Source organism: Rhinopithecus bieti, unplaced genomic scaffold, assembly GCF_001698545.2.
Source record: "Rhinopithecus bieti isolate Rb0 unplaced genomic scaffold, ASM169854v2 scaffold_11161, whole genome shotgun sequence".
NCBI lineage: Eukaryota > Metazoa > Chordata > Mammalia > Primates > Cercopithecidae > Rhinopithecus > Rhinopithecus bieti.
In genome coordinates this window covers 1,854,170-1,881,154 of record NW_016806937.1, presented here as the reverse complement: position 1 = coordinate 1,881,154, position 26,985 = coordinate 1,854,170, and the positions used below count along the sequence as shown (strand labels likewise).

At 55.4% G+C, this 26,985-nt stretch overlaps 1 protein-coding gene across 15 annotated transcripts in view; it reads right to left on the bottom strand.

Moving 5' to 3' along the window:
* The window catches only part of ADGRG1 (adhesion G protein-coupled receptor G1), a 43,348-nt gene that overhangs the window by 2,261 nt on the left and 14,102 nt on the right, over positions 1-26,985 (bottom strand). For 6 of the 15 annotated variants that reach the window (XM_017878871.1, XM_017878868.1, XM_017878873.1 and 3 more), the window contains exons 2-13: positions 12,091-12,189; positions 11,129-11,566; positions 9,398-9,530; positions 8,597-8,744; positions 7,244-7,375; positions 6,780-6,896; positions 6,497-6,542; positions 6,151-6,254; positions 5,278-5,396; positions 3,066-3,352; positions 1,876-1,984; positions 786-1,054 (exon numbers count right to left, since the gene is read on the bottom strand). In XM_017878871.1, the coding sequence (XP_017734360.1) occupies positions 786-1,054; positions 1,876-1,984; positions 3,066-3,352; positions 5,278-5,396; positions 6,151-6,254; positions 6,497-6,542; positions 6,780-6,896; positions 7,244-7,375; positions 8,597-8,744; positions 9,398-9,530; positions 11,129-11,566; positions 12,091-12,154 (1,966 nt within the window). In that variant the 5' untranslated portion in view covers positions 12,155-12,189. Of the gene's footprint in view, positions 1-785; positions 1,055-1,875; positions 1,985-3,065; positions 3,353-5,277; positions 5,397-6,150; positions 6,255-6,496; positions 6,543-6,779; positions 6,897-7,243; positions 7,376-8,596; positions 8,745-9,397; positions 9,531-11,128; positions 11,567-12,090; positions 12,190-21,857; positions 22,097-26,985 lie in introns of those variants that run through there. The other 9 variants (XM_017878878.1, XM_017878876.1, XM_017878880.1 and 6 more) reach the window with 5 other exon arrangements.

Below are 26,985 nucleotides of genomic sequence, written 5' to 3'. Positions count from 1 at the left end.
GTTGGCATCAAGCCAGGGCCCTCACAACCCCCCCCCCCGGGATCCCACCCCTCCGTCCCTGACCTGCTGCCCTCTGGCCACGCTCTCCCTCACTGTCCCTACACACAACTGGTTCCAACTTCAGGATCTTTGCTCTTGCCTCTCCCTCTGCCTGGAGCTTCCTTCCCCTAGACCAGGGCTCCTGAGTCTGTCATGTGCACATGACCCCATAGGCATTTATGAAAATGCAGATTCTGATGCAGCAGGGTCTGGATGGCCCAGAGGCCGCATTTCCAACAAGCTCCCAACAATGCTGCTGCTGCTGGTCGTGGGCCACACCTGGAGTAGGGAGGCCCCCCATCTCTCCATGGCGAGATCCTTCTCTTGTCTTCACACATCTCCTATCCAGAGAGGCCTCCCTGGCCACCCTTCTTAGGGGGTCCCCCACCCCAGTCCAGGCTCTGTGCAGCATGTCCTCACGACGACATCCCTACTATCTGGGACCACCTTTGATGGCTACATGCTTGTCCGCTGACGCTCAGTCTTCCCCACTAGAGCTGAGCTCTATGAGAACAGGGTCCACACCCAACCAGCTCAGCCATAGCCCTGTGGCTTAGCACAGGGCCTGCACATAGTAGGTGCTCAATAAAGACTTGTTGACTGTGGCCTGGATGTCCCCACTTCATGAATGGGATGACTGAGGCCCAGAGAAGGAAAGCCTTCATGTTCCCTGGGTCATCTCTTCCCTGCCCTGTGCTCCATGTGTAGGCACCCTGCCTGGGCCAAAGGACGGGTCTTCTCCTTACCTTGGAAGGAGGTGATGATGCTGAAAAGGTAGAGGACGACAAGCTGGAAGGTTCCAGAAGCAAAGGAGAAGAAGATCAAGGCCCAGGGTAGGCCAAGGACCAGGCTGAGGCCCAGCAGCGTCAGCACATGCGACCACTTTTGGGTGTGGGGGCGCAGTCGCAGGATCTGCACCACCATGGTGCCTAGCATGGCCATGTTGAACAGAAACACCAGGCTGAAGAGGCCCAGGTTGGTGATGTAGCTGACCAGGGAGTCCCGGATCCAGCACCTGTGGGCAAGGGCGGGAGGGCTCAGTGTGCAGCCAGCAGGGGCGGCATTTCCTGGGCTGTGGTTGTCATGTTTGTTTTCAGGATTATCCACTGTTTACAGCAAATACTGCTTGTTTTCTATTTACAGTGTTGATGTAATTTTAAAAATACATTTAAGTTAACCAGTCAGATGGTTTACAGGAAAATATCAAGTAAGTAATAATACAGATAGTACAAAAGTGAGGCAGAAATCACTGGGTCACAATGTGAAGAGCTGAAAATTTCAAAACCAGTGAGCCAATGGGAAGGATTCCTTCCCAGCCTGGAGCTCGGGAACCCTGGCTTCCAGGCTGGGTTCAGGGGATCCACAGGCAGGGCCACTGCCAGCCTGGGTGAATTGGGTGAGTGGAGAAGCACTGGACTTCAACCACACTCATCCCCTGCCTTTGAACAGCACACCAGCCCTCAGTGTGACCAAGAGTGGATCTGTCCCCTCCCTGAGACTCCGTCTTCCCATCTGCCTGGGGAGACAGCGAGGTGCTGCTGAGGAATGTGGTGAGGCTCATCTGCTCCAACCCATACCCATATTCATGCACGAGGAAACCGAAGCTCAGAGAAGGGCCAGGGCCTGCGCAAGGTCACCTGGTGAGTGAGTGGTGGATCCAGGCCTTTTCTCACCCTCCATGACTCTTAGACTAGTGCTGTGGCCACTGCCAGGCCAATTCCTTGAGGAGACTGGAACCCAGGTGTCTTGTGGCCAGCATGACCTGGGCCCGGCCTGCACTCGGGCCTCTATGCCCAGAGATCCACCTTCCTGCCCCCATTGCACACAGCCACTCACATGGAAGGGTAGATGACGCTCTCTGGAGTCCTATGCACAGCCAGGATGATGGGGCCATAGTTGTCCACATCCACCAGGGCCACCAGCGTCACCAGAAAGATGGGGAAGCCTGAGGGTGACAATGCATGTTGCTCCACTTCCCACTCTCTGAGGCCTGCCCCTTCCCTGCTGGCCTCAGGGGGTCTGGAGGGTGAGGGCCCCTCTGAAGTGTGGGCTCCTGAAGCCAACACAGCCCCATCTGGTGGCGAAGTTCCCCCAAGCTTGGACCCTCCCCCTTACCGTTCCAGTTTGGGTTCCCTATAAGGGGAAGCCATCTCCTCCAACCTTAGCCCTGCCCTTCATCACCCTGGGAGCCCCTGGGAGAAAGGCCTGTGGGTCTCTGCTGCAGGGCTGGATGTCACGGGGGGATGGGAGGGGCAGAGAGTTTAGGAGGGACAGCAAGAGTTCTGCCATCAGGGGACGTCTGCACTGGGCCTTGACCTCGCCCATTAGGTGGAGATTGGAAGCTCCCTAGAGCGGGCTGCCCACCTCCAAACACAGAGTCCTCATACAGAGACACCTCCATAGGAATTTCATGCAAATGGGGGAATGGACAGAGAAGGGGTCCAATGACAAACCCACGGAGAGCAGCAAGCTGGAGTCAGGGGCATGCAGAGGTTGGGGGTCTGTGCAACGTCCAAAAAGACCTGTGGCATCACGAGCCCCTGGGCTGTAGGTCTGACATGAGGGCTGAGCCACAGGTGAATTGAACAGTCATTGACCACGAACAAAATGCCAAAGCCGCAGGGAATCTGCTACCCAAGGTCCAGGGGGATCCTGAGGCAGGGCCACTGCCAGCCTGAGTTAATGAAATGAGTGGAGCGGGACTGGATTTCAGCCCCACTGATCTCTGAACTGGGTGCCTTTGAGCAGTGCACAACCTGCACATTCACACACAGTGGCCCTGCTCATAAATCCCCTTTGCAATGCAGTGAGTGATGTGGAGAATTTGGAAGTGTTTCTTGGGGACAGGGCTCACCACTTCTTCCTAAAGGGGACCGTGACCCAGCCAAGGTGAAGGACACCTGAGGATGAGTGAAGGAGGCCGGGAGGGAAATCAGAGAGATAGGTGGAGAGGCAGAACCAGGTGCCTGGGTTTTACCAGAGCCAAGTGGGAGAGGCAGGTCTGAGGTATCCCCCATCCAACTTACCCCAGCCCATGGCGCTCAGCTTGAGCAGGTAGCCAGGGACGTAGGTGCCAAAGACCTCCACCACAAGTCGGTATAGGTTGTAGCCCTCGAGGCCCATCCAGGAAAGGCAGGCGAGCAGGGAGAAGTGCAGGAAGATGGCGCTGGCTCGGCAGCCAGACTGGGAGCCCGTCAGGGCCACTGGCTCACTGAGCAGGAAGCTCACGTCCAGCAGGAAGACAGCCAGCAGTAGGTTCATGTGTACCTTGATGGTGTAGTCCCGAGGTTTCCTCCTGCACGGCAGGGGCACCCTGGTGGGCCAGTGTGGGAAGGTAGAGAGGGGAGTGTGCCCACACCTCCTCCAGGAAGCCGTCCCAGACTGCCCCCAAGTCCGACACACACACGTAATCATACACGCCCCCTATCCTATTCCTGTGGCTGCAGCCAAGCTGTTCCCCACATCCCCCTGTGCACCTACTGTGTGCCCAGCACCCACAGACTCAGGCACCAAGTGCGCGTTTAACAGAAACCTCAGCCAGGCAGTGCAATGAAGACAATTCAACCACAATAATAAACCAGGCGCCCCCGAAGTCGGAGAGCGCCAAACACTTCGGCATTTTCACCGTGTTGGAGAATCCATGCCGTCCACGTTCTGTGTCTGCCCGTCTGTCTGCGTGACTGTGCCTGTGAGTCTGAGTGTGGGCTGCGCGCATCGGTCTGTCTGAGGTTTGCAAGTCAATGTGTGCACACCCCACCTCCCACCCCCACTCCAGGATTCTACATGGCCCTAGAGGGTGCAGCAGAACATGCAGGTCCCAGCATCCCCACCCTGGAGTCCCACCCTGCCCTGCCACTAACTCATGGCACCATCTTGAGCTGGTCCCTTCCCCTTGAGACTCTCAGTTTGCCCATCTGTGAAGTGGGAGAATGGTGCCCTCGTAGGGTCGGGGTGAGAGTTACACTGACACAAAGCATCTGACACAGATAAGGTGCTCAATTCCTAAGGGTTCCTGTGCTGTGTCCTTGGGCATGTTTGTGAGCAGTTGGGTGTTGAGGACTTCTGCCTCCACCCCCAGCCTTCCGCTGGGCCCATCTCATCACCCAGCTGTCCTTCCTCATCACCATCACCTACTTAGTTCCCTGGGGACACAGCTGTGCACACACATGACAGTCATATATGCACACACATGCTTGTGCCCACACATCAATACAGCTTCACCTTCCTCTCCTCCTTCCTCGTGACTGGGGACAGTGAGAACTGAGGGTGTCTCTCCTCTCTCCAAAAGGGTTCAGCACTGAGGGCAAGTGAACCCCAATGTAGGCTAAGTCAAGCCTGACAATCTGACCTCTGCCACTTCCTCACTGTGTGACCTCAGGCAAGTCACTTACCCTCTCTGAGTGTTCCTTCATAGGGCTGTTGTGAGGAAGAACTGAGTTCACACATGTAAAACACTTAGAACAGTACACGGCACGTGGGAAGTTGGACACACATGTTAAGAATGATCATTATCGCTTTGATATTATTCTGTCCACAGTGCTCCCACAAATCTGCTTATTCAAAGGCAGAAATGAAGATTCTTTCCTTTTTAAAATTTTTTTGGTTTGCTTTCCTGTCTTACTCTAGGAAAGAAACAGATCCTTAGGTGGACTCCCTCAATTTTAAATGTTGACAATTAGCTGGGCTCAGTGACTCATGCCTGTAATCCCAGCGCTTCGGGGGGCTGAGGTGGGTAGATCACTTGAGGTCAGGAGTTCGAGACCAGCCTGAGCAACATAGTGAAACTCCATCTCTACTAAAAATACACAGATTAGCCAGGTGTGGTGGCGGGCACCAGTAGTCCCAACTACTCAGGAGGCTGAGGCAGGAGAATCACTTGAACCCAGGAGGCAGAGGTTGCAGTGAGCCAAGATCGTGCTACTGCACTCCAGCCTGGGCGACAGAGCAAGGCTCTGTCTCACAAAAAATAAAATAAAATAAAAATAAATAAATAAATAAATAAATAAATAAAATGTGGACAGTTGAAATTTGTAAATGCTATGTTATCCAAACACCACAGATCTGAGGAGGAGATGTGGCCCCCAGGGGTCAGCATGCTGTACCCACCACAGCTCCCCTGACCACACACACAGTTCCAGGTCATGCGGGTGGGCCACAACCAGAGGTGTGTGTGGTGCCCTGGCGGAGGTGTGTGCCATGGAGGGTCCCCTCCCCTGTCCCACCCCTTTCAGGCCTCACCTGGAGCAGAGGTAGGCGGCAATGGTGGCGATGCAGGCCAGGGCAGAGACAACACAGCCCACGTAGGAGAGAAGGCTCAAGTAGTGCTTGTGCGCGGCGTCCACCTCCACCGAGGAGACCTGGCCCCAGGAGACGGGTGAGGGCTGGCCTCCGTGTCCCCCACCCAGCCTGGAGGCTTGCCCTGCATGAGGGGCTAACCTGGGGCCCCTGGTAGGCCTCGGAAGCCTAAGAACCCCCACTCCCAACTGGGCAGAATGTGGTCCCATGAATGCATTTTTCTGGAGTGGGGGCTTCTTTAGATTTAACCACATTCTCAAGTGGCTTCCTGACCCATAGAGGCCAAGAACCTTTCATGAGAGAACCCCTATTCTGTCCTGGCATTGATTATTCTTCTACAACATTGAACATGGGAATAGGTTTCCTGTGAGGGAATGAGGTTCCCACACCCAGGGGAGTTCAAGCCCCAGGTGGATACCCATGGGCAGAATCCTCCAGTCCTGGGAGCATGAATTCTGCGGTGTTGGGGGTACTAGAGGCCACCTCAGGGGCATCATTAGAAACACTCATGGCCCCAGCACTGCCAAATCAGAACTCTAGGTGAGGGCCAGGAATCTGCATTTTAGCACACACCAAACTTTGGGAATAAACAGCAGGGGCTTTACGAACCAGCTCTTTCACTGACTAGCTGGTGGCCGTGGGTAAATTGCTTAACCTCTCTGAGCCTCCATTTCCTCATCTATAAAATGGGACAACAATAGAAGCTACCTTGGAGAGCTGTTATGAGGAATAAATGACTTAATATATGAAAAGTGCTTGCACAGAACAAGCACACGGCCTGGGGCGTGACTGCAAGGCGGGAGCGGGGACCCTCACCATCAGCACTGCAAAGTAGGTCAAGTGGTTGCAGAAGCAGGATGTTTGGGTTTCTCTCCTGACGGTCTCACACCCAGCACTGCTCCAACGCCCTGGGCTGCTCACTGAGGAGGGGACAGCATGGGGCTCCAATCAAGTCCGGTCCTCCAGGACCCCACTGTGCCCATCCCCAAAAGCACGACTGTGTCATTCTTCCACCCGGCCTACTCGTAGCCTGCCATTGCTGTCTCTTCAAAGTCCACCTTTCTCCAGGAAGCCCTCGGTGATTAACCCCACCTCCCCCACCCCCCAGGACTCCATTTCTCTTTCAGATACTTGTCCAGCCCTGAGACCCCTGCATACTCACACGTCGGGTCTTCAACCCAGAACACACATTGCAGAGTCACGTTCTTCTGTAGGGACAAGAAAGAAGGAGAGTGGCTTCTGTTACACTCTCCCCGCTTTACAGGCCAGGCAGAGGAAGCCTAGAACACAGTCAAGCCACCACCTGCCCCATTTGGACCTGACTGGCTGGAGCCCTCAATCAGGCAATCGTTTCGTTATAAAGACAAATGAGTCTGGAGGGAGGGAGAGGAAAGGGCGATATGGCCAAGGGGCGCTTGTCCCCTCGATGGCTGGTCCCCACTCACCGGCTGCGGCTGGTGCTGGAAGGTGAGCACCACGGGCTCCGTGAGGTTGGCGACTTTGGTATTCTGCACCACAATCCCCAAGACTTTCTCACCCAGGACTTGGCTGGAATTCTTGTCCTAGATACATGGGGTTAGGGGAAGAGCATAGGGAGGGAGTTCAGGGCTGAGAAGAAGGGCCCAGAAGCCCCTTACTCTCGCTAGATAACTCTCTCTCCCAGCACATTGCCTTGAGATGCTGCGTCTCCCTCTGGAACCAATTTTGCCCATGTAGTCATTTACACTATAGTAAGAAGAACATTGCTTAGCCCTCTCACAGGGAGATTTGCACATTGCAGTGCAATTTCTAACTTTACAAGGAAAGGCTTTGACTCCCAGAGGAAGGAGCTCATCTGCATGCCTTCTTTCCACCTCTGTCAGAAAAAAACTGCTTTCTCCTGGGAGGCATGAGGGTGAGGACCCCATACCTGGAACAGGGCTTGGCTGCTGAAGTCCACCAGGAGGAGTCTCTTCTCAGCCTCCCCTCTCCGGCCTTTCGTCCTCTGGAAGAGTGTTCGAGGCAGCAGCACCGAGTACTCCAAGATCTCGCTCTGCTCCTCCTGCAGAGGTCCCTTCAGGGCTCAGCCAAATGTGGACCCCCAGATCCGTGCCCCTGCCCCAGCACACACACACACCCATCCCTTCCTTGACACTGCCACTTCTAAGCCTGTTTCTTCAGGAAGTCAAGCCTGACTCATGACAGCCCTCCTCATCCCTCCCTTCCTTGCTACCAGCTCTGGCTGGGGAGTCTCGTGGTTAGAATCCAGGACTCCAGGGCAAATAGCCCTGGGAGAACCACGTGGTTCTGTTCTGTTGTCTGGGGCTTCAGATGCCAGCTCTGCCTACAGCAGCCAAGTGGGGGATGGCCATGTGGGCAGTGTGGGTGGTTCCCAGCTAACCACAGCCACTCAGGAAGCAGTCTCGATACAGGGGTGTGGCTGGGTGTAGTGGCTTACACCTGTAATCCCAGCACTTTGGGAGGCCAAGGCGGGAGGATTGCTTGAACCCAGGAAGCCAAGACCAACCTGGACAACATAGCAGGACCCTGTCTTTACAAAAATAAAAAATATTTTTTGAGACAGAGTCTCACTCTGTTGCCCAGGCTGAAGTGCAGTGGCATGATCTCAGCTCACTGCAGCCTCTGCCTCCCGGGTTCAAGCGATTCTCCTGCCTCAGCTTCCTGGGTAGCTGGGATTACAGGCACTTACTGCCATGACCAACTAATTTTTGTATTTTTAGTAGAGACAGGGTTTCACCATGTTGGCCAGGCTGGTCTTGAACTCCTGACCTCAAGCGATCTGCCTGCCTCGGCCTCCCAAAGTACTGGGATTACAGAAGTGAGCCACCGCACCTGGCCTTACAAAGAATTTTTTCGAGCCAGGTGTGGCAACAAGCCTGTAGTCCCAGCTGCTCACGAGGCTGGAGTGGGAGGGAACTCTTGGAGACCAGGAGTTCGAGGCTGCAGTGAGATATGTACTGTACTCCAGCCTGGGTGACAGAGCAAGACCCTGTCTCGAAAAAAAAAGGGGGTGAGTGGACAGGCGTTTAGGGGCTGCTCTTCTGTTCATACGGGTGGCCCCAGGAGACTGGTATAGGAAAAGGTCCTGCTGCTGTGCCCACGCAGGGTCCTCAATCCCACGGTTGAGCTACTGACTGAAGATGGCTATCCTCGGGCCTGGAACCTTCTCAGGAGGCCCCAGGGAGAGGCTGCGGGGGCACTGGGCTTCAGGGAGTGCTCACAGCCCCACCTCCTGCCAGCCCCAGCCCAGCCCGCATCTGACCTCCTGCCGGCAGCGGATGTGCAGGTCCTGCAGGCTGGCTGTGGGCTGGAGCTTCCACACCGTGGCGTTGACCCGGTCCTCCTCGAAGGACACCGTGTCCCCCATGAATTTCACAGAGGTCAGCTTCGATTCCAGGCTCTGCAATTGCCTGGCAGGGAGGAGAAAGCGGCGGTGATGGTGGGGAGGGGGCCGGACAAGCAGGGAGACCGAGGCAGGAAGAGGAGACACTCAGACAGAGACACAGGGAAGAGGCAGAGGCAGAGGCAGAGAGGGGGCTGGGTGGGCAGGAGAGAGTGGAGAGCAGACAGAAGAGAAAAGCAGGCAGCTGTGTGCATGAGGGAGAGAAAGAATGAGCCAGGGGTGGGGTTAGACAAAGGAGGCGGGGGGCCTGGGAGCCACAGGAAAGGAGAGCAGTGGGGTTGTGGGGGCTGTCCTGGGACTCCGCACTATGGATTCGGGCCCAGCTCTGCCTGTGCCAACCCACTCTGTGGCCTTGGAGCGGCTCTGCCGTCTCTGAGCCTTGGTCTGCTGGGCTGTACCATGGACCACCTGTCCCTTCTTTACATGGGGGAGGAGGGCTTGGGATGGTGGATGCAATGTTGGTTACTGACTCAGACGGGAGAGGTGCCCAGCCTGGGGGGCATGTGTTGACTCCCAGAAGGCGGAAATATCAATCAAGGAAGCATTCCAGTCCCAGGGAAGGCCTCGCAGTGGCCCCCCCGCTCCAGATCTCCGCCATGCCCAGGTCCAGATCTCTGATGCCTTCCTGGCTCCCCTCACAGCCCCAGGTGCCATACTTACTGGCTGGCGGGGGTGGCCGAGGGCCTCCTCGAGGCCTTCTGGGGATGCTTCAGGAACTGGCTGAGCAGCTGGAGGTCCCTTTTGAGCTCGCACATGTCCACCGAGGCATTGTGAGCAGCTGTGTGGGGAGGACCTGGGGGAGAGGTGGACAGGCCCCCGCCGAGGCTGCTGATTCAGGCCCCAGGACCCTCCCATTCTGCCCCCTGCCACCCTGACATGACTCTGAATCCCTCGATCTTGACTTTATAGAGGGGAAACTGAGGTTTCAAGAAGTAGAGTGGACTCTGCCAAGGTCACTCAGATGAGGCCAGCCTGCAGGGGCTGTGTCTTACAGAACCCGCCAGCAACACCAGCCCCAGTGGGATGGGGTGGGATGCGCCTTGCTCAGCACCCTCTGCAGGCGCCCTCAGCTACACACACAGAGCAGGGAGGGTCCAGCCAGGTCTCCTTAGGAGGGATGTAGGGGACTTGGTGGTTTGGTGGTGGTTCCTGGGACTCCACACCCACCAGCCTCCCTGACTCCAGGCTCGGGCCCCTCTGCCCAGGTAGCCTGCACTCAAAGGCGGCCAACTAAGGTATCTCCAGGGATTAGCTGGGAGTCAGATGAGGAAGACAGACAGTGGGGGTTGGAGGGTATACTTTCTGTGCCACTGAGGAAGGCAGGCCCTGGGTAGCCGCATCTTTTGAATGCATAACCCAGAAAGCCTGGGTTTTAGGCGATTTGAAATCCCTGGTCAATGTTTTTTAAAAACCCTTTACAGGTCAAACAAGACCAGGCTCAGTCTGGTCTTCAAGAATGCCAATTTGCAACTAGGACCAACTTTGCCCTAAATCCTCCCAGGTTGCAGGGCAGAATCCCAGCCTGGCATGTGGAGATCCCCCTCACCACTGATTGGCCTGGCCCTGCCTGTTGCACTGGACATAATCAGTTAGCCTGTTACACTAACACAATCAAAGTGCTGTGCCCTCCACCCCTGAAAGCCCTGCCTCAAACTCGAGGTGCTGGAAAGACATGAAAACCCCCCATTAAACCTTCAAGCTGCTTCTGATGCTCCTCCCTTCCTGGCCACCATTCAGCATTTAATGGTGCTGAATGGCAGTGGCCACATGGAACCTGTCACACTCAGCAGGGAAGATGCAGCTTCTGGACCTCAGAGTCAGCCCCACTGCTTTCCTGACCTTTGACCTCTCGTGCTCCACCCCTCACCCTCACCCCACTCCAATCAGCTGCTGGGTTCAAATCCTGGCTCTCCCATTGGCTAGCTGTGCAGCTTTGGGCAGCCTCTCTGTGCCCCAGTTTCCTCTTCTGTGAAAGGAAATTAAATAGTCTACACTGATGCTGAGGAAGAATTTTTCTCCAGGCTCTTGATCTTCAGTCCCTTTCTAGTCTCTGCTCTCCCACCCTGTTCAGACCTCATCCTCCTTCATCAAGACCTTCTCTGCAGCCTCAGGATGGGCCCTTGCCCCTCCATCCTCACCCCTGCCTGCCCACAAAGTAACCATCAAGAGACAGTGGGGCCAAGCGCAGTGGTTCATGCCTGTTATCCTAGCACTTAGATCACACTCCTCCCCTCCTCAGATACCTTCATTGGCTCCCCAGTGCCTGTGAGCAAAGTCCAGGCTTCATGATCTGACATTGCGAGCCCAGTCCACTTTGAGTTTTGCCTTCCTTGCCTCCAGACCACTGCCCAGTTATTCCCTCTGCCTGGAAGTTATTCCCTCTTGCCTTACTGTGGAAGGAGAAGGTGAAGTTGGAGGCACTGGGCAGGCTGATGTTCTGAGGGCTCCACCAGGAGGTGACAGAAGTGGCGAACAGCGGGGGCCCCTGGGCCAGGCTCTCCTCCTGGTGCTGGAAGCAGAGGAGGCTAGAGGCTTTGTCACTCAGCAAGAAGTCATGCTTGCCATAGAGAAGATGCAATCTCCCAGCATGTCGGTCCCAGTAGAGGCAGAAATGGTAGAGGCCCCTGGGGTGAGGGAAGGATCGGGAAGCAGGGTGGGCTGCAGGGAAGGGGGCATGGACTGTGAGGGCCTCCTCGGAGTTCTCGATGGAGATGCGCAGGTCTGACGTGGATTTGTAGTGGAGGCTGCTAATGTGTGTCTGGTTCCGCTGGCTGCAGAAGCGAAAGTCTTCCCTGTGGCCCCTGCCGTGGGCACCTGAGGAGGCAGAGGCTGCAGATGGGACCCTGTGGCAGTGGCTGACCAGAGGCATGGAAGGGGACAGGACCTAGGCTGAGTACATATGAACTTGCAGCCTGAGACTCACACACATTCCAAGGGTCTACAAAAATGTATTAGTCTTTCCCGCTCAAAACTTACCAGCATCAAACTATAAAACAAGGAAACTGAAAACAAATAGTAATTTCAAAGGCAAAATATACTCTTAACAGCAATGAAATATTTAATGAGGCCATGGCTGCCATAGACGGTTGTGCAGGTGGTACACTGCACAAGAATGCTCTGGCTGCAAAGGTGAGTGGGACCAGTACCCCATCCAGGTTCCATACCCTAAGCTGTGCACTGCGGGGCTGCACCTGCCAAAAAGAAGGAGTGTCTTTTTCTTTTCTCCAAGGTACCCTCTGCTAGCTAAGCTGTACCTGCCTAAAGGAGTTAGCATGTGTGCTGGCAGCCACCCCAGGCACAGGGGCTTTTTAACATACGTTCCAACAGCCCAGGGGAGCCCTGGGAAGACTTGCCTTGGACCAGGAAGAGCAGACTCAGCAGGAACAGTGTCGTCTGCAGCAGCGACTGGGCAGTCATTTTCCTCCCACAGAGTCACTCTTGGAAGTTACCACCTGGAAAAGGCCAGGAGTGTTAGCTGGGAGTGTGGCCTGTGTGGTGGTTGGGCTGGCCCTGCAGAAGAGGAGGCCAGTGTGGCATGGATGTGGGAGGTGAGGTGAGGAGGCAAGTGCGGAAACAGCCCATGGACCTCTCCAGAGCAGCCAGAAGCTGATTATCAAGAGGCAGTGAGGCCAGGCGCAGTGGCTCACGTCTATTATCCCAGCACTTTGGAAGGCCAAGAAAGGAGGATTGCTTGAGCACAGGCATTCAGACCAGCCTGGGCAACATAGTGAGACCCTATTTCTACAATAAATAAACAAAATTAGCCAGGCATGGTGGTGCATGCCTGTGGTCCCAGCTACTAGGGAGGCTGAGGTGGAAGGATCACTTGAGCCCAGGAGGTCGAGGCTGCAGTGAACTATAACTGTGCCACTGCACTCCAGCCTGGGTGACAGAGTGAGACCCTGCTTTAAAAAAAAAAAAAAAAAAAAAAAGATGTGCAGATGGAGAACCTGAGGCCCATGTGGTTAAATGACTTGCCCAAAAATGTTTCCAAGGTCAGGGGCTTTCCCTGCCTAGTCAGGACCATAGTGCCTGGCAGGGAACCTGTGGTCCTGGCACTTGTAGAGTTGCCAGAAGGCTTGGCCCTCCCTCTGGCCAGCTGGCCCTGTGGCAGAGCTGGATGCCCACAGACACAGACAGAACCTCATCCTGTGTGGCATGGCAGCTGGCCACAGTGACAGAGGCACTCATGGGCCACAAGCCGGAGAACACACTGGAGTCTGAGTTTGAGAGAAACCAAGGCGGACTTTCAGAGTCCAACTAGTTCCAGTCTCAGTTCCACCTTTTACCGGTTGCATGACCTTGTGTAAGTCACTCAAAACCGGGCTAATCACAGTGCCTCCCTCCTGAACCCAGAGTGACGGCGTGATCTTGTCTAGAATCTGGTGTGAGTGTTCTACCTAGAACCGTCACCACCTTGCCCCTCCAGGCCCGGAGGGAACACAGACAAAAGGGGGTTCCCAGAGTTCTCCCCAGCTACCTCCCTATCATCATTCCTGAGACCTAGCTCAGAGGACACCTCCTTCAGGAAGCCCTTCTCAACTCCCTCCAGCGTCAGTCCCAGCCTCCTTTGGTTCCCACCACTGGCCGAAACCCCTCCCACCTCCTCTAGCCTCCTCCAGGTAGTGGGAGATGGTGCATTCCCTCCTCCTTGGTCAGCCAGGGAGCACCTGATCCATCTCTGTGGGCAGGCCCTGGTTGTACAGAGGTTGCCGGATAAAGGCTGTGGGGATGGACAGTGAAGGAACTAAAGGAGCAATGCATCCGCGACGCCCTCTACAGGAGCCAGAGGGGAAGGGCGCTTCCTATCATGACCACCAGGGGGCGCCAGTTCCCAGGGCCCGGAGCATCTGGAACAGCAAAGGGACCAGGGTCTCTGCTGGGGACAAGGACTCGGTATTGCCCCGCCCTGGCAAGGATGGAGCACATCTGACCCCCCAAGCTCTCTATTAGCTGAGCGGCTACTATCTGCCAGCCTCTGTGTTGACCCGTCCCACCCCTGCATCTGCACTGATTCTCACTCCAACCCTATGAAGAGGGCACTGCTGTTGATCCATTGCGCAGATGGAGAACCTGAGGCCCATGTGGTTAAATGACTTGCCCAAAAATGCTCCTGAGGCCAGGGGCTTTCCCTGCCTAGTCAGGACTGTAGTGCCTGGCAGGGAACCTGTGGCCCTGGCACTTGTAGAGTTGCCAGAAGGCTTGGCCCTCCCTCTGGCCAGCTGGCCCTGTGGCAGAGCTGGATGCTCACAGACACAGACAGAACCTCATCCTGTGTGGCACGGCAGCTAGCCACAGTGACAGAGGCACTCATGGGCCACAAGCCGGAGAACACACATGGAGTCTGAGTTTGAGAGAAACCAAGGAGGACTTTCAGGAAGAGGTGGCTTTTGAACCGAATAATTGAGAACAGCATTAAAAGGAAGGGTGTCCCAGGCAGGAGCTCGGTGTCTCCTTCCTGGGCCAGTCCTCCCTCAAATAAACCTGGCCCCTTCGATCACGAGCCTATCCCCTGCGTCCCACCATGTGGAATGGAACCCCAATTTCTCAGGCCTCGTCAGTTCAGTCATGCGTCAAATAGGCTCAGCATCTTGCCCTGGTGGCATCACAGGGCCCTTTGAGAAGAAGGATGTGGAAGTGTTTTAGGGAAGGGCACCATTTCCCAGATTGTGATTTGTAAGCATTTTTATTCCTTTTGAAACTGCCTCCTGCCACCTCCGACCAGCAGAAGGAAACCCAACATCTGGGGACAAGGACTCCCAGACCCCTTCTTTCCTTCTGCTTCCTGTCAGTCTCTGTTGCTGTCCCCCTCTGATTGTCAGTCCAAATGCCACTTTCTCCAAGCAGCCCCTCACTGCTACCACCAGTCTCCATCTGTAAACTTGAAGCTGACAAATCATTTGGAGAATTTGAATCCAAGGCCCAAAGAGGGCAAGGAAGGAACTGGCCAGAATCCATGCCTCTCCCTGGCTTACTGACCTTCAAAGTGAGCCTTCACTATTAGTAGGCATGGCTGAAGGACAGAGCAGAACCACTGCCTCACTTCAGCCCTCCTGGATTGGCCCTTGAGAGTAAAGGAGGGGAGTACAGGTAGTGAGCTCCCCATCATTGGTAGGAAACAAGTGAAGTGACAACATGGGGTTCCATGGAAGAAATCCAAACACACACAAGGGACCAACTGTCCCCACCACCTCCTGAGTCATCCCCACTCCACCTCAGCTGTTTGAACAACTACTCCAAGGTGGACAGCTCTGGCTCCATCAACATGCTTTAGGCTTGATGGGGAGGGGCTGCCTGGCTTCCTTTAACCTAAGGGGTAGACTCTAGAGCCAGACTGCCTGGGTTCAAATCCTGACTCCCTCGCTAGCTGTGTGTCCTTGGGCTAGTTACTCACCCTCTCTGGGCCTCGCTTTCCTCACTTGTAAAGAAGAATAAAGAAATCAAGCTCACCTCAAAGGTCATTGTGAGAATTAAAGAATTGATACCTGTAAAGGGCTTAGAGGCAGGCGCCATGAGTCTCAGCTAAGTAGCTCTACTTTCGAAATAGCTCAGCCCCCTGGGCCTGTCACAGGCCCCTCCTCCCCGTTTCCGTCTCTTCCTTGCGGCCCCCAGCAGCCAGCTCACCCACCGGAGCACCTTGAAGGGAAATTCTTAGAGCATGAAGCTTCCTTTCCGGGAGAGTGCAATGGAAGGCTGAAACCCCACCCAGAAAACTTCCCTCCTTCAGAAGCCCACTGGGGCAGGAGAGCTGGGCTGGGCACAAGGAAGTTGCCATTCAGATGGGGCCGGGGGGCACTGTCCCGCTTGTCTGCTTAGCGCCCTTCCTTCATCCCTGCCTATGCCACCCCTCCAGGTCTGCCCCCCACACGCACAGCTGCCAGCTGCCCACCCACCCACCCAGGCACCAGGGATGTAGCATGAGTCTCCGCACAGACCCCTGGGACCTGACCTGTCTCTGCCTCTGGAGCAGAAGCCCAGCGCTACAGGGCCTCAGCTATCAGGCGCTCAGTACCAAGCACGGCCCCACAGGCTAGGGCCTTGCCTCGGCTCACACAGAGCCAGAGGGAGTAGCTGAGCAGGGGGCATTCTAGCAACATCCCCACAATGATAATGTCAGTGGCAACGCCCGTGGTATCACACCAAACCCTCAGAACCACCCTGTGATGCGGGTCCCACTGCTACCATTTTACAGATGTGGACACTGAGGCTGGGGAAGGCTGTGTGTTCTGAGATCACATGGGCATGGTGCCAAGCCTCCCCCTCCTTGTAGAGCTGGCATTGGTAAAGGCCCCAGAGATGTATATCCTTTCCAACCCCCTGGCTTTAGAATCCCCCAAAGGGAAGGAGAGGAGAATGGGGAGTAGCACAGAGAATCCAGCCTGGGAGAGAGGGTGCTGGGGCTGAGGCCCAGGGAAGCCGCCACCACCCCCAGCTTCCAGAGCAGCCGGCCTTGACTTCAGACCTTCCATAAACACACACAGGACAGAACAGGCCGGTCCAACCTGACACAATGGGAGCCACATCATGGGGTTCCCCAAGGATCCAACAGAGTGGAGGATGGCCAGAGTTTGTCTGAGATCCCACCCCACCCCCAGCCCATCCCCTGCCCCACCCCCAGGGCTCCAGCTCCAGACCTAGCTCAGCCCTGCCCCTCTGCACGGTGGGCAGGGGGGACCCACGGCTCACTTTCTCCCGGGGGGCCTGAGTCACTTCCGTGCGGAGCCATGAGTCACCGCTGCCCAGGCCAAGCTCCTGGAAAACCCATTTCCTCGGAGGATGGAGGTGGAAGTTGAGTGGACAGGACCTGGATGGCTCCGGGATTAACCCTTCCCGGGCAGGCGCCTCTCTGCCGTCTCCTGCCGGGAAGACTCACGAAGCTGGCCGTCCACTGCTTCCTTCTTCCCTTTACACACAGTGGCCACTGCCCGCCCCTGAGCACAGGCATCCCACCCCCAGACCTTTGCCCCTTGCTGTCCCTTTGCCTTGGATAACACCTAGCCCTGTGACATTCCACTCATCTTTGAGACGAGCTGAGACAAGTCGTCCCCATGAAACCTCACCTACCCGTCCATTCCTTGCCAAAATTAACCCGTGTTCCTGCCGGCCCACAACTCCCCCCATTGCCACAGATGCTCACATCAGAGGCTCCCAAGCCGGTGGTCAGACCCCCTGCTGGGAGTGAGCTAAAATGCAGATACACAGTCCCGGCCCACAGAGGGTCTGATGGGGTGGGCTTGGGAGCTTGGCTGTAACAAGCATCCTGCTGATCAACACACTGCAGGCTTGGGAGCCAGGGGCTTATGAACCGGAGATAGGCACGAGCAGCCCTGGTTTAGAGATGGTCAGAGAGCGGAGGGACTAGCGCCGCATCCCTCAGCTGCTAGATGGCAGGGCCTGGACTCGGGGCCAGAGCAGCGTGCGTTCTCTTCCTTGCCCTGTGACGCAGACCCATCAGGCTCCTCTGTGGCTCCCCTAGCATTTAGCAGGGCCCTGGAAGGGGCCTCCTGAAAGACATCAGGAGAAGGGCAGGCATCGGGTGGGGGGTGGCGGGGTGGGAAGGGAGTCAAGAAGGGAGGAACGTGGGAGCCCCAGGGGCGATCTCCAGGTTCCAGCCTAGTCTTGCCCACCTGGAGGACTTCCCCTCAAACTGATCCTCGCTGGGAGAGGCAGAGGGGAAGGTCCCAGCTCAACTTCCACTGCCCCAGCTCCCCTCCCGTCCGCAGCTGCTCTCCCATGGGCAGCTGGGGCACAACACGGAGCTGCTGAGCCTTTGGAAGCAAGGATTTGGCCTGGGAGGGTCGGGGGGCAGGGTGAGGATGAACTCCTGCCAGTTACACAGGCATGTGGGTGTGCATGAGTGTGTGTGCCCGTGCATGAGTGTGAGTGTGTGTGCATGAGTGTGTGATGAATGTGTGTGCCTGTGCATGAGTGTGTGTGTGCATGAGTGTGCGTGTGTGTGAGTGTGCGCATAAGTGTGTGTGCCCGTGCATACATAGTGATCCAGGGGGCCAGGAGGAGAAAGCAAGAGAAGGCTGGGAGTACCACAGAGGAGGCAAGTTAGCTCTGCAGAGGAGGAACAAGGGAGCCGCTCAAACAGACTTCAAAGCTGGGGAGGGGACAGGGAGGGCGGGGAACAGTGCAAAGAGCAGGGCTTTTGCAGGTGCTTCCTCCATGGTGGGTGGGGTGGTGTCTGAGAGGACCCTCCCTCCAACGGTTTCCAAACGTTTTTTATAAAAGTAAATCTTACTTGGAAATAGCATGTACCCAACAGCTCAAAGGAGACGCCCCTGTCAGACCCAGGTGGCACTCAGGGCCACGCCCCACTCCCAGCCCAGTCCCCTAGCCCCTCAGCTGCGCCCATGGGTCCTGGGATAACAGCTTGCAAAGGCTGAACCACTTCCCTCCCCCATTCCCACTCCCCAAGTGAATGACTGAAGCCCAAGTTAGGTGACCACAGAGAGCTCCCCAGGAGGGGTGTTCCAGGATCACTGGCGGAAGCAGAGCGACTTCAGTTTTCAGGAATTTTCCTACAATAAAGGAGAATAAAATGAAGCAAGCTGCCTGCCTCGGAGGCTAGCGGGTGCCCAGGCCTGACCTGCTCACTGCCCAGGGTGAGGCTTACACTCTTACACCAGACCTGCTGGACACCCCCCACCCCCCACCCCGCCAGCTCAGGTCTCACTGTCCCGGTAGCTTCTGGTCCAGCCAAGTCCTTGGGCCACAAGACCCTCTGCCTGCCCAGACACACCCTGTGGGGAGACTGACAAAGGGGAGAAGTTGGGGCACTCCCTGCCAGCCTGAGAGGGAAGGAACCGCTCATGGGAAGGGACTCTGAGTCCTCCCAGAGAGTCAGTTGTCCAAAGCCGGCTACCCTTGTGCCTCCCGTATGTGGAACTGGGCATTTGCTTAAGAGGCCTCAGAGAAGCCAACATATAGTCACCCAGCCAGGAAGGAGCCTGGTCTTGGATGCTCCCACCTCCAAGCCTGTGCACACACTGGTCCTCCTCCCTGTGATGCCAGCCTTGTGACACATCTGTGAGAGTCCCAGTGCCCTGGCCTCAGGCCCCCACATCCTCCCAGTCCCCATGCCTGGCAGGACGCCAGATGATGAGTGGGACTAAACAGGAGTCTTATCTGGTGCAGTGAAAAGAGCCCTGGAATCCAGGGAGATTCTAAGAGGAGAGGGAGGATCACAGCTTCCACTCACCAAGTGCTCAATTAGCTGCTGGCATCCTGCAAAGCACTTGGCAAAAAATTAATTGTTCAATCCTCACAATAACCCTAAGAGCAGAGCCCGTGAATCATGCAATCCTCGCAGCAGCTCGGTGAAGCAAATACTATCAGTGTCCCCACTTTAAAGACAGGGAAACTGAAGCCCAAAGAGGTTAAGTTATGCCCAAGATCACACAGCAAATAAGCAGCTGAGCCGGGACTCAAACTCAGGTCTGCCTAACCTCCGAGCCCAAACTTTTGGCCACTGTGGTCTTTTGAGTTCTTTCTCTTCTCTGGGACTCAGTCTCCCCATCTTAACCATGAGGTAACTTGCCAAAGCACTTTCAGGGAGCACTAGTGCCCATATTAGAGAAAGGGTTGGGGGTCGTACTTTCTCTTGTATATTAGCATATCAAAGGCCCTGATAAGTCCTGCAGGAAAGAAACCCATAAAGCTTGGTTGGGAGTTTCCCAGCCCAACATGAAGGTAGAGCCTTTTTTGCATGGACCCCTGTTATCAACATGGAGAAAAGCTCTCAGAAATCTCGTCGCACACGGAGAAAAGCTCTCAGAAATCTCATCGCCACACAGAAGCCTGCCGGCACCTCCAGCCCCCTCCCCGCTCTTCCCCTTTGAGCTGTCCCAAAGGTCATTAGCTAGCATGAGATGAGCTAGAGGAGATACTTAGGCATCCCCAGGGCCACTCATCATCATCCCTGACACTTACAGGAAAGAGGTCCCTGGTGATCCTGGGGTATATTCGGGCCTATCCCACCTCCCTTTGGCCGGCAGCACCAGCTCGTGGGGAAAAGGGCACTGCCAGGGCTGTCCCCAGGTGCGCCATTCCATTAAAGTTGGCCGTGGCCAGCTGGGCCTGCAACTTCATCTCAAGCAGCTAAGACACTCAGGATGTTGGAAAAGAGAGAGAAAGAATATGAGGATGCAAGAGTTTTAGGAGATGAGATCAAAGCCTCTTAGAATTTTGGAATTCAATCCAGGGGTGGTGGTGCGTGCCTGTAGTAACAGCTACTTGGGAGGCTGAGGCAGGAGGATTGCTTGAGCCCAGGAGTTTGAGGCTGCAGTGAGCTATGATCATGCCACAGTACTCAAGCCTAGGTGACAGAGTGAGATCTTGTCTCTAAATACAAATTAATAAAAAAAAATTTAAAAAAAAGAAGAAGAAGAATTTTGGAGGCCAGGCACGGAGACTCACGCCTGTAATCCCAGCACTTTGGGAAGCCAAGGTGGGCAGATCACTTGAAGTCAGGAATTTGAGACCAGTCTGGCCAAAACAGAAACAAACAAACAAACAAACATTACTGGGCATGGTGGCACATGCCTGTAATCCCAGCTACTCGGGAGGCTGAGGCGTGAGAATCACTTGAACCCGGGAGGTAGATGTTACAGTGAGCTGAGATCACACCACTGCACTCCAGCCTGGGCGACAGAGCAAGACTCTGTCTCAAAAAAAAAAAAAAAAAAAAAAAACTTTTAGAATTGATTGAAGAGACTTAGAACCTAAAGGAGAAACAGGGATTAGGAAGGCACTGGGGACACCAGCCTGTCTTGAAGGGACCTCAAAGAGCCAAACAGCCAGCAGTCCGAGCACTCTGGTGCAGACCTGTTTAGCTTATGCTCCTGGGGTGGTCTGCAGCCAGGCAGAGGCTCATGGCCAAGTCTCCACCTGGCCGTCTCCAAGAAGCAGCTGAGGCCAGCCTCCTGGGCGCCAGGGCATACGCCAGTCAGTACCTGCCCAGAGAATGTACATGCCTAGAGCAGGGGTGGCAGGAGTTAGGGGCATAAGGTTCAGACAAGCTCTGCAGGCAACTGGAAGCTTGGGGTCAGCCTGTCCCTTCTCTGGGCCTTATTTTCTCCCCTGTCAAGTGGGCGACTCTGATGCCTGCCCCCTGCATGCCTTCTCTGGAGTCAGGGCCCTCCAGGCTCCCACAGGCTTCAGGATGCCTACAGGTAAGAACAGAGCTTACCTCCGAGCTGGCAGCAGGGGACAAAGAGGATGCTGAGCCGTCTCCCCTGCCCTGTCCAGACTGTCTTCCCTCTCAAACCACAGCCGGACCTCAACTGTCTGGCTGAGGTTCCCCTTCCCCATCTGTGTTCCCACGTTGCCCAAGGCCAGGCCCTCAAGGTCAGCCTCAGTCACCTCCCTCCTTGTTTAGCAGTTCAGCTACCCCAGGTCTGGCAAAACTCCCATCTTTGGAGCACAGGACACTTAGCATTCCCAACACTGGCCACCAACCCTCCCTTTCTTTTCTCCTCCCCCTCCTCGAGGTCCTGGATTGCTGGCTGAGGGGCTGAGAGCACCCTCCCCTATTAAGCAGGCTGAATAGGACAAAGTTCTCCCCTACCAAGGCTGGGGGCCCGAGCCTGGTTGCACCTGGGCGCCATCCAGGGAAGGGAATTAGAAGCACTGAGTTCCATCCCAGCTCCTGAGCACACAGCACAGCATCACTGAGCATCAGGGGCTGCACACTCCACAGGCGGGGTGCTCACCACCTCCAGTGACACAACCGTGTTCATTAAGCTCTTTGAAAATGCAAAACAGGATTGTGAGCTTTTTACACATGTTCACACATTTAAGCCTCCTCAAAACCCTTGAGACAAGTACCATCACACCCACTCAACAAATAAGGCCAGCGAGGCCCAGGGAGGTCAAGTTACCTGTCTGAGGTCACACAGCTAAGTGAGTAATGAAGGTTGAATGTGAACCAGGGCCAGCTCCAGGACACACGCTGTTCATCTCGAAGCCTATTTCCCCCCGAACTTACCTGACTCTTAGAAAGCGTATCTCTTGGAAAGTGACAGTAAATAAAGCTTCCCACAATGAGTTTCCATGGGTTCAGCTGGACGCCATCCTCCCAAGGGCCCAAATCGGGGGGCCCATCGGAACTCACCCAGGTGACCTTGGATCCCAGCCCCACTGGCGGCTGCTTCCTGCACTTCCAGTCTCCTCACACCCTGGACTTGTCAGAGGCTTATTTCTGACCCCTGGGGTGCAGCCCAGGGACCCAAAAGAATCTTCAGCAAGGGTTGGGCTGCAGGAAGGGGGGCAGAACTCTCACCCCCAACCACTTCCTTTTAGTTGAAGCTGCTGTCTTTAACTGCCCAAGTCCCTTGGAGTACTGTCTGACCCCCTCAGGGTCCCTAGTGCCGCCCCACCCACTGGCTACACCATCAATGTTGGGTAGAAGGGGGATGCAGGGGAGAGGAAAAAGATAAAGGGGAAGGGATGGGAGGAAAGAGGGGAGCTGGAGGGGAAGAAGAGTGAAGGAGGCAGACAGGGGAGAAGTGGGGAGCAGGGAGAGGGAGCAGGAGTGAGAGGGATGGGGAGGAGAGGAGGCAGGAGAATCGTACCTGGACTCCTTTGTGGCATCAAGCAGACTATAGATACGTTAAGAATGTGCATGGCAGATGAAGGGTTCTTGTTTGCAGACAGTAGCCTGCGGGTCTGGTGTCAATCTCCCCTCCACCACCTCTTTTCAAGAGGACGGAGACTTTGAAGCTGTGCCACCCCAGCCACTGCTCCCTCACTGGAGCTTCAAACAAAGGGGACAGCCAGGGAAGAGAGGCTGAGAAGCCCCAGCCGCCAGCGCGGGAGAAGGGGCGCAGGTGACAGCAGCCCCTGGCAACCGTTGCCCTGGCAACCGTTGGCAGCTGCAGGGACTACGTCACACCCTGGCTCAGACCCAGCAAAGCAACGTGGCCCCGTAACTTGTCCTGTGCCCAAGTCCTCAACTCAGACGCTGCCCAGGCCAGACAGGGAGCTGGCAGGAGGGAGGGCAGGGGTTAGGACAGCGATTTATGGAGAGCCTGAGGGACACCTGCCTGTCTTGAAGGGACCACAAAGAGCCAGAGCTTCCAATTTCTCCAGAGAGGCAGAGCCTCAGGTTTTTACATGAAATCTGCAAGTTTGTCAACATTGACTTTAACACCAAATCTTTTTTTTTTTTTTTTTCTCTGAGACGGAGTTTCGCTCTTTCGCCCAGGCTGGAGTGCAGTGGCACGATCTCAGCTCACTGCAACCTCCGTCTTCCGGTTTCAAGCAATTCTCCTGACTCAGCCTCTCAAGTAACTGGGACTACAGGCACCCGCCACCATGCCTGGCTAATTTTTGTATTTTTAGTAGAGACGGGGTTTCACTATGTTGGCCAGGCTGGTCTCGAACTCCTGACCTCATGATATGTTCGCCTCAGCCTCCCAAAGTGCTGGGATTACAGGTGTGAGCCACTGCACCCAACCCGAAACCAAATCTTTTTTAGAACCCAGTGCAGGCCACCCAGTAACCAAATTATGCCTAACAATAGCTGGATTTGCTTCTAGAAGCTGCCAGACTGAGGCCCTGGCCTCAAAACAAGCAGAACACCCTCTAATCCCACCATTGGCTTTTGTGAGCACAATGTGTGCATCATATTTCTCTGAAAACTCCTTAGGATCCACCTCCTCCAGGAAGCCTTCTCAGATTGCCACAGCCTACCAAGAATCCCCCTTCTGAGTTAGCCTTAGGCCTGGAGGTTCCTCCTGGCTTCCTTCTAGAGCTCCCAGGGGGCTAGGAGCTCAGATTCTCTTTTTCCAGTCTGGGGATGGAGGAAAATAGAGGCAGAGCTTCTGAAACTCCTCTTGTGTGCCAGGAACTACATTGGGCATTTTGGAGATCCATTTCTACCACTCTGCAAGGTTAGCCCTGTAGGACCCACCTTACAGATGGGGAAACAGAGGCTCGGGGATGTGACTTGCTGTGAGCCTCCTAGCTGGTAAGGGAGGGGTATGGAATTTAAACAGAGATCTTCTCTGGGACATGAAGATATCAAGACCAGTTGTCCATCTGGCGCTTGACTAATCCCTAACTCTCCCCCACGTTCAATGCTCGGCCAACTTTATTTGAACATCTCCAGTGACAGGGAGCTCACTCTCTTCCAAGAGGGCACATTCCTTTGATCTCTAAGTTTTTCATACCCACTGAATCAAAGGGGAAGGGGCATAAAAACTGTGGTATTCCCCAGACACGGCGCAGAAGAGAACCAGGAGTTAGAAGCCCCACCGAGGTTTTCGGTTCCAGACCAGCAACAGCCCAGCAGATAGGGTGGGGTTGCTCAGGGGTGCAAAAGGTCCTGGGGTCTCAGTCAACCAGCTATAAGCACTTTCGCAGAACACAAGCAGGGAACCCCACTGGCAATCATGTTCCAAAGGGAGTCCAACAGAGGAAGGGGCTTTGGGATGATTTCTGGCAGAGGCCATGGGAAAGGCAGCAGGGGCTTGGGGCTGAGGGGATGGCGTCTCTGCAACTCCCCTCCTCCCCCGCCCCTCCATGGAGCAGATCCAGGAGGCAGCTTCAGTCAGGAGGCCGCTATTGTCTCACTGCAGGCCCAGAGCTGGGTCCCATTCAGGCCCTATTTTTGGCCCCCGGAGGAAGAGGAAAAGAAAGCAAAGAAAGGACTTGCTGTTCTCTGGTGAAACCTTCTCCCGGAAAGGCTCACAGCGCTTGCCGGGCCGGAGAAGGCGGCCTCTGTTGCATCAAAGGATCCTGGGCTTAAAGGGAGCTGGCAGGGGGCTGTGGTTCAGGGGACCTGGGGGGAGGTACAGACGAGGCACGCCACGCCTGTTACATACACTTAGTACTCACTTACAACAGCAACCCAGAGAAACAGAGGCCCAGCTTCCCCAGCCCCACCCACAGTCCCTAAACATCCCACTCATGGTAATAATAAAAATAACTGCAATAGCTCATCGCTGCCCAGAGCCAAAAGCCAAAGCACTGTCTTACCTCACACCTACAACATTCCCCATCAGGGTGGGGGCGGGGACCAAAATGATGAAGCTCATTCTGTAAGTCAGAGAACTGAGGCTCAGGGAGCAGCAGGACTGCTGAAATCATGAGCCAGTGACCACAAGCCTACTCCCATCCCCCAGCCTTATGCCACCCCATCCCTTCCTTGCAGTCGCCAACTCCAGCCACTCTAGACTTCTATCCTCGGACACACCTCAGGGTCTTTGCACGCACCTTTCCTTCAACATAGCACATCCTTTCCAGGACCCTTTCCCTGACTGCCTCCTTCTCAGGCCTCAACTCAAATGTCCCCTCCTGTGAGAAGCCTTCCATGACCACCCAATTAAAATTATCTTCCACATCCATCACTTGCTTCCATGTGATGTATTACTGTGATTTATTACCCTTACGGCACCCAACACTGACAAGACTCTGCGATTTGCTTACGTGTTATCCCTTGCTCAGCTTTGCTGTCTCGCCTATCTTGCTCACCACCTGCATCTCCAGTACCTAGCACAGTGCCTGGTCCACAGATGATCCCAGTGACTGCTAGATGAGTAAATGAAGACTGAGACGGAGCTGGGACTCTAACCCAGGGCAGGCAGGCTCCACACCTCTTCCTAAAAGGAGCCATTCCTGATAGATACCATAGAAGATCTAGAAGATCCAACCCAAAAGTGCCACTCAGGCTATGTGAGGGGTAGGGGATAGGGGATGGAGAGGGTTCGAGCATTGAGTCATCTCCACTCCCCAGCCTCTAACACGATCAGGAGCACACACACCTCACTGGGTGCTTGGCCAGAGAAGGGTTCCCAAAACTGTGCATAGCCTGATAGGATCTGATACACAAGGCAAACTCTCCTTTGCTTTCCTGGTAAAGGCTCTGAGAAGTCCTGCGGCATGGAAGCCTGGGAGCCCAAGCCTTTCCTATGCCGCTAGGGCCATAGACAGTTTTAATGAGTGCTGCATTAGAAGATGTCTGAGATTCCATCTGAATCTGTGAGCACTGAACCTTGGATTTTCTCTCTACATTAAAGCAAAATTACCACCCCCAAGACCCTCAAAGCCTCACTCCTGTGGTTCGGGTCTAAGCGGAGCCCAGGTAGCAGATTTGCCAATGAAAGCGGGGCACGTTCCCATTGCTGCAGACACCAAGCTCCTACCTGTGCTCCCCATGGGCTCCCCCAGGTAAAGCAAGGAGGAGAAAGGGCACATGCTTATGGCCATGGGGTCCTGCAGTCTAGCAAGCTGGGGGTGGGGTGTGTCCCAAGGACTAGTCTGCAGAGATTCATGAGGCAGCTGGGGCAGGGAAGGGAGCCATGCATGAGTGCAAACCATAGGATATGCACTTGGCCTCACATGCTTCCAGGGCCACTCTGTGAGGAGGTACTATCATTCCCATTTTATAGCAGGGACACAGGGACACGGAGCTTGCCCAGGGACACAGAGCTGGTAAAACTGGATCCAAAGGAGCATGACGTACTCCTTTCCCTGGGCTGCCTCTGTTGTCCTGCATGCCCTGGCATCAACATGGAGAGTCAGCAGAAGCTACTCCATAGAGAGGGAAAGGGAGGCTCAGAAGTGCTGAGCCACAGGGCCCAAAGCCTCATGGCCCAGGAACAGGGGCGGGGCCGGACCTTGCTCTCTCCTTTGCTCATGTGGTTTGCAAACACTACTGTCCTTCCTCGATCACAGTCACTAAAGCTTCGGACTCCAGTTTCCCAAACCCAGGTAGAGGGACAGAGACAGGACCCTGGGGCATGCCACCACCTGCTGCAGGGTCTCCATGAAGAGGCACTGGCTGTCCTCCCCCCACCATGGCTGGCAAGAGTGCTGCACTGGTCCCAGCTCCCACCACCTCCAGTTAAGGTGCCAGGACACAGGCAGGAGAGGAGCTGGAGGACAGACCATGTGCATCTGGTCCCCTAGGTGTGCTCACAGGTGGCATAGCCCCCCAGAGGGTGTGGCCAGCACGGCCATGGTGTAGGATAAGTACAGCTTTGAGGAAACTGTACATGAGGGTTTCTTCCAGCCTTGCCCACTGTCCATGGCTCTAGGCAGGTAGGGGGCTGCGGGAGTGCCATGAAGTCAGGAAGGCCCCTATTCATGTTCAAGCCTACTGGATAAGGGAGAGCAAGGGGCCCTGAAGCTTCGCCAGGTAGGTGTCCTGCCCCTCCTGACCTCCATCAGCCTCTCCCAGCTCACTCCAGTCCTCTTCAGCTGGATCCCTCTCCCCCTCTGCTCCCTCCCATCCAGCC